The following is a 5,409-nucleotide window of genomic DNA, read 5'->3' as shown; positions in this document are numbered from 1 at the left end:
ATTAACTAAATAATAATAATAATAATAATAAAATTAATTTTAAAAAAAATCACTCGAGGAACATGATCATTAATTAATAATTTCTTACGCGTAAAATATTTATATGACATAATTTTTGGAAAAACGATAATAAATAATATTTAATTAATTATTAATTTAAACTTTATGTTTTTCCCGCCAAAAAATAATTACGTAAACTTTTAATAATTTCAATTGATTTTCTACGTTATTTATTTTATTTTTTTTATTTTTTTTTTTTTGATTTTCGATTTCCTTTACGCGCGTTAAATATAACAAAATTATTATTATTATTATATTAATAAACAATTAAATAACGTTTTCTTTGAACCCTGACATTTATAAAAAAAAATCTTTAGTAACCTTGTTTAAAAGAAAAAAAAAAGAAAAATTTGTTTGACGTAAAACGAAAGAAAATACTATAAAAACTTTGTGTTTGAAAACGCGTTTAAAAAACCGTTTATCAATTTTCCTTTAAATAATTCGATTTAAATTCTGAAGGAAATGGGCACCCTATGTAAAACTGGGAGAAACCCTCTCCCCCACCCACCCCCCCATCACCCCCTAATGGTTTACGTGCCGAACCGAAGGAAAAATTGGCCTTCCTGGTACATTGTACCCGATAATTCGTGTGGGTGTGGATAAACCCTTCGGCACGGTTAATAATATTTTTTTTTTTTGTTTATTTATTTATTTATTTATATTTATATTTATATATTTAAATGTCATTTTTACGATAAAATTTTTTTTTTTTTTTTTTTTACGGGATATATAAAATTTGTTTAAAAATAATAATATTTTCCATAACAAATGCGTGTTATGTATATATATATATATATATTATATATTCATAAATTTTTATATAATGTTTAAGGGGCGTAGCCGGAACTACTTTTTTTTTTATATATATATTTAAAATAGGCCAAGGCAACTTTTGGAATTGTGTGTATCTGTTTTTTTGATCTAACTGGAACATTATTTAAAATTTAACAAAGACAGATTGAATTTTTTTTTTAAACGCTTGCCAATTTTCCTTTTGATTTATTTATTTATAAAAATAATAATAATAATAATAATAATAATAATAAATAATAACAAAGAAAAAATAAATTTATATATTCGAATTTGATCACGAAATTTTTTTTATTATTATTATTCAATCGGTTTCATTTTATTATTATAATAAAAATGTACCCATTTAATAAATATTTTTAAGCCTAACGGGAAAACAACCGAAATTTAAAAACAAACGATATGTTTCAATAAGGTTCAGAATAGATACGTGATTGAAAATGTATTAGAAAAATATTAACAACAACAACAACCAAGGACGAAAAAGACGTGAAAACGGTTGTTTTGGAACATCATCATCTACATGCCATTCTCATCGTCTACTACTAATCTGGGTCAAAGTCAACGAGTAAAAGTCAACACTGAATTGATTTGCTCCTTCTCCATCATCATCATCATCATCATCATCATCACCATCATAATTCGCATAAAAAAAAAAAAGAAAAGTTTTTAATTGTGTCTTATATACCTGATGCAATTAGCATTACATCAGAGAACCTGATTTTGCATAACTTTGAAATCAAATGATTGATATATCATTCATACACTCCTAAATATCACCGAAATCAATAAATAATCCAAAACAATAAAATTATTTCATAAATATTAATAATTTAATAAATAAATTCGAAATACGAGAATTGCAAATTTTCATTTGGATTCGACACGACATTACAAAATTTTATAATTTTATTAATACTTTTTTTTTTTATGAAAATGAAAGATTATGGTGACATCAAGCTAAAGATTAACGATAAAACCCCCCCCCCGCCGCGGTGTATGGTAAAAAATAATAATAATAATAAATAACAAAAGCACGCGACATAGAGCAACAAACGCCATTATTAATTTGTATTCTATCCCACAGGGTACCCGGATTCATCGTCTTCTTAACCATCATTTAAACCGCTTTAATAATCCCTGTTCTTTCAGTTCATGGGTCAACAAGTTTATTGTAAACACATCTTTTAATTTTTGTGGGATCTAGTCGTATTATTATTATTATTATCGATCAGATTGTGAATAGTTAAAATTAATTTTTTTTTTTTTAAATTGATATGAAGAATTATTTAAGATTTTTTCTGGTAAGATTTACACAAAATTTTATATATAAAAAAAAACCGAAACGACCTCACATTTTATTATTATTATTATTATTTTTTTTCACGTTTACCAAATTAACTTTTAATAACTTTAATAATAATAATAATTAAGTTAAACTTTATAAAAAAAATTTATAATAATTAGTGACGTCAATGATTACCCACAAATAAATAATAAATATTCGATTAAACGTTTTTTTCGAATAAAAAAAAAAAAAAAAAAAATTTATGTAAATAAAATTATGTAACTTATTAATTAATAAAAAAAATTTTTTTTGGTTTAACTATGGGTAAAACATTAACGCGTTAATTTAATTAATAAATTTTTTTAATTAAACGTTTTTTTATAATGAAAAATTATTTCTTACCTTTATTTAAAATTTTATTGTCAACGTCTTACGAAACTTTAATAAAAAAATTTCAAACCTCATCATCATCATCATCATCATCGATAAATTTTTTTAGTTTTTCCAAATGACTCATGAAAACCTGCAAAAGAAAAAAAAAAAAAAACATTAATTAAATTTTTAACATCTTACAAGGTTATGTACTCATACTACACACATTTAACTCCATGAGGAAAACAATACAAAATAAATAAATAAATAAATAAGTTTTTAAATCTAAATAATAATAATAATAATAATAATAATTTTTAAAAGATTTACAAAATAAAGTTGGTGTTGGATTAAATAAGAAAATTATGTATCGATTAAATTTAATCAATATTTATGATATATATACAAAATATACTTATTATTTTTTTTGTTTAATAAATTTTATGATTTTAACAACCATTAACACATTTTTTTTTTTTATATATAATAACAAATTATTAGAAAATTCAACTTTAATGACGAAATTTCGTTTATAAAAAATAAATAAATAAATAAATTGAAGGCCGTCAAGGATGGCAAACAAAAAAAAAAAAAAACCATGTGTGCTGTGTCACACCTAATTTTTTTTTTTTTTTTTTCGATTCTCTTGTATAATAATAAAGATTTAAATTTTGTTCAGAACGATTATTAATACATAAACTTATTGATATTATCAGATATTATTTAAATCGATTTTTATGTGTTTTCTTTTTAAACTAAATTTATAAACGATCGAAATTTTTTAAATTAATAATACCGGAAAATTTAAATTTTTTTTTGCGGTTAGTATTATTATTATTATAGGTTATTATTATTATTATTATTTCTATTGTATTTTATAAAATTCAATAATATACTTTTACAAAACTTATTATTATTATTATTAATATCAAAACAATTTATAAATGTAAATAATAAAATTAATATGAATAATTTTAACGACACAGGAAATATTTTCTTCTTCTTCATTATTATTATTATTAATATTAATGTTATAAAAATAATTTTATTTTTTTCTAAAAGGTTATAAAGTTATTATTTTTTTATTATAAATAAATGACCTTTTATATGATAAATTATACTAGAATATTTTTTTATTAATAAAACCATTAAGAAATATTTTTATAACGGAAAATTTTATTTATTATTATTATTATTATTATTGAGGAAAAAATAATTTTCTTGTTGCAGATACTATGGACGGCTTTATCATTAGCATTAGGCTTAGAAATTCATGGAGAAATAATAAGAGGAGTTCCATGCATAAAACGTTTTCACCAATTATTTTGTCCAACAGCTGGAAACACTTATCCAATGTTAGTAAATATATTTTCTTTTTAAACAAGATTATGAATTGCATAATGAAAGTGAATATTAATAATAATAATAATAATAATAATAATTAACGAGAGTTTTTCATTAAAATTCTTTGTTCAGAGAAAGAATAGAACAGTTTATAGATGATAACAAAGCGTTAATGAAAAGAATGTATGGAGAATTTCAAATGTCTACGGAATACGGTCCGCCAACTCAAGAAGTATTCGAAAGTAAAAGAAATGTTAAGAGGCAAACAAAAGAATCATCAAATCATCCTCCACCACCACCACCACCTTCTCCAGGAAGTTCCAGTTCAAAACCAGAATCTTATTTTGCACGACACAGATCTTCGAGACAAAGTTTTAGAAGTGGCCAAAGTGATAACGGAAGGTATTTTTTTTTGTCAAATTATTTAAATTCATCCTTCGACGCAATACCTTATTAATTCTTATCATTATTATTATGATTACGTAATTTCAGAGTAGATGCTTGCGAATCTAAAATAGAAATAGTAACGCCTTATTGGGCGTCCAACAGTGCTGGAAAAATAAGAGCCATCGTTAATACTCAACATTTCGAACAAGCCATACATCAGGAAGTTTGTTCGTGAGTATAAACGCCCAAATTAAATAAAATTAAATAAAATAATAATAATAATAATTATTATTATTATTAAAATTTTATTTTTCCAGTAAAGTTCAAACGAAACGTTGCGTTGGTGATTGTGGTTGCGAACAAAAATACAAATGGCATCGTCTCCTCGCCTACGATCCAGATAATGACTGTAAGGGAATCTTTATGGACTGGTTTTTATTTCCATCATGTTGCGTTTGTCGTTGTGCGCCTATTTTTAGAAATTAATTTTATTAAAGTGTTTGTTTCAAAACAACAACAACAACCACAACAACAAAAATTTTCTCTTTTAAGTTTCCCTTTTTTAAAAAAAAAAAAATCAATTCATGAAATATTAAAAATAAACATTAATAAAATTTTCATTGAAGAACTGATTACTATTATTATTATTATTAGTTAACGACTTATTATTGATTTTAAATAATAATAAAAAAACTTTATATATGCATACATAGAAAACATAAAATTATTATTATTATTATTATTATATTATTTTACTTTTTATTAAAATATAATATTAAAAAAAAAATTTTTAAATTATATATAAATATTGTTTGTTAGTTATAAAATTGTAAATTAGTTATTAATTTAGTTTGACTGATTGTTGAAATGATTTATTAAAACAATTATTGTAATAATAATAATAATAATTATATATCAAATCAATTTCATTTTTATTATTAAATTTATCAATTTATCAATTATTAGTTTAATTATATAAAAATAAGTACAATAAAATATAAAAAAAATTTTTTTCATAAAATAAATTTTAGTTTAAATATTATTTTTATTGATTTATTTATTAACTTTTTAATTTTATATTTTAAAAGATACAAAATCGAAATCGATAATTTATTTATTTATTTTTGGCTTCGAATGTGTGATTTTAA

The 5,409-nt window shown here is 21.8% G+C and overlaps 1 protein-coding gene across 1 annotated transcript in view; it reads left to right on the top strand.

The window, feature by feature from the left end:
* Positions 1-4,747, top strand: part of Phum_PHUM332090 (uncharacterized protein) — a gene marked incomplete at both ends in the record, with an annotated part of 6,046 nt that extends 1,299 nt beyond the window's left edge. Inside the window, 4 exons of the mRNA XM_002427545.1 lie at positions 3,761-3,885; positions 4,007-4,276; positions 4,367-4,492; positions 4,579-4,747. Of these exons, the coding sequence (XP_002427590.1) occupies positions 3,761-3,885; positions 4,007-4,276; positions 4,367-4,492; positions 4,579-4,747 (690 nt within the window). The remainder of the gene's footprint in view (positions 1-3,760; positions 3,886-4,006; positions 4,277-4,366; positions 4,493-4,578) is intronic.
* Between the last annotated feature and the right edge of the window lie 662 nt (positions 4,748-5,409).

The sequence above is a fragment of the Pediculus humanus genome, genomic scaffold, assembly GCF_000006295.1.
Source record: "Pediculus humanus corporis 1103172107737 genomic scaffold, whole genome shotgun sequence".
Taxonomy (NCBI): domain Eukaryota; kingdom Metazoa; phylum Arthropoda; class Insecta; order Psocodea; family Pediculidae; genus Pediculus; species Pediculus humanus.
Note: the sequence above shows the minus strand (reverse complement) of the source record. Positions and strands in the feature narration are given on the sequence as shown.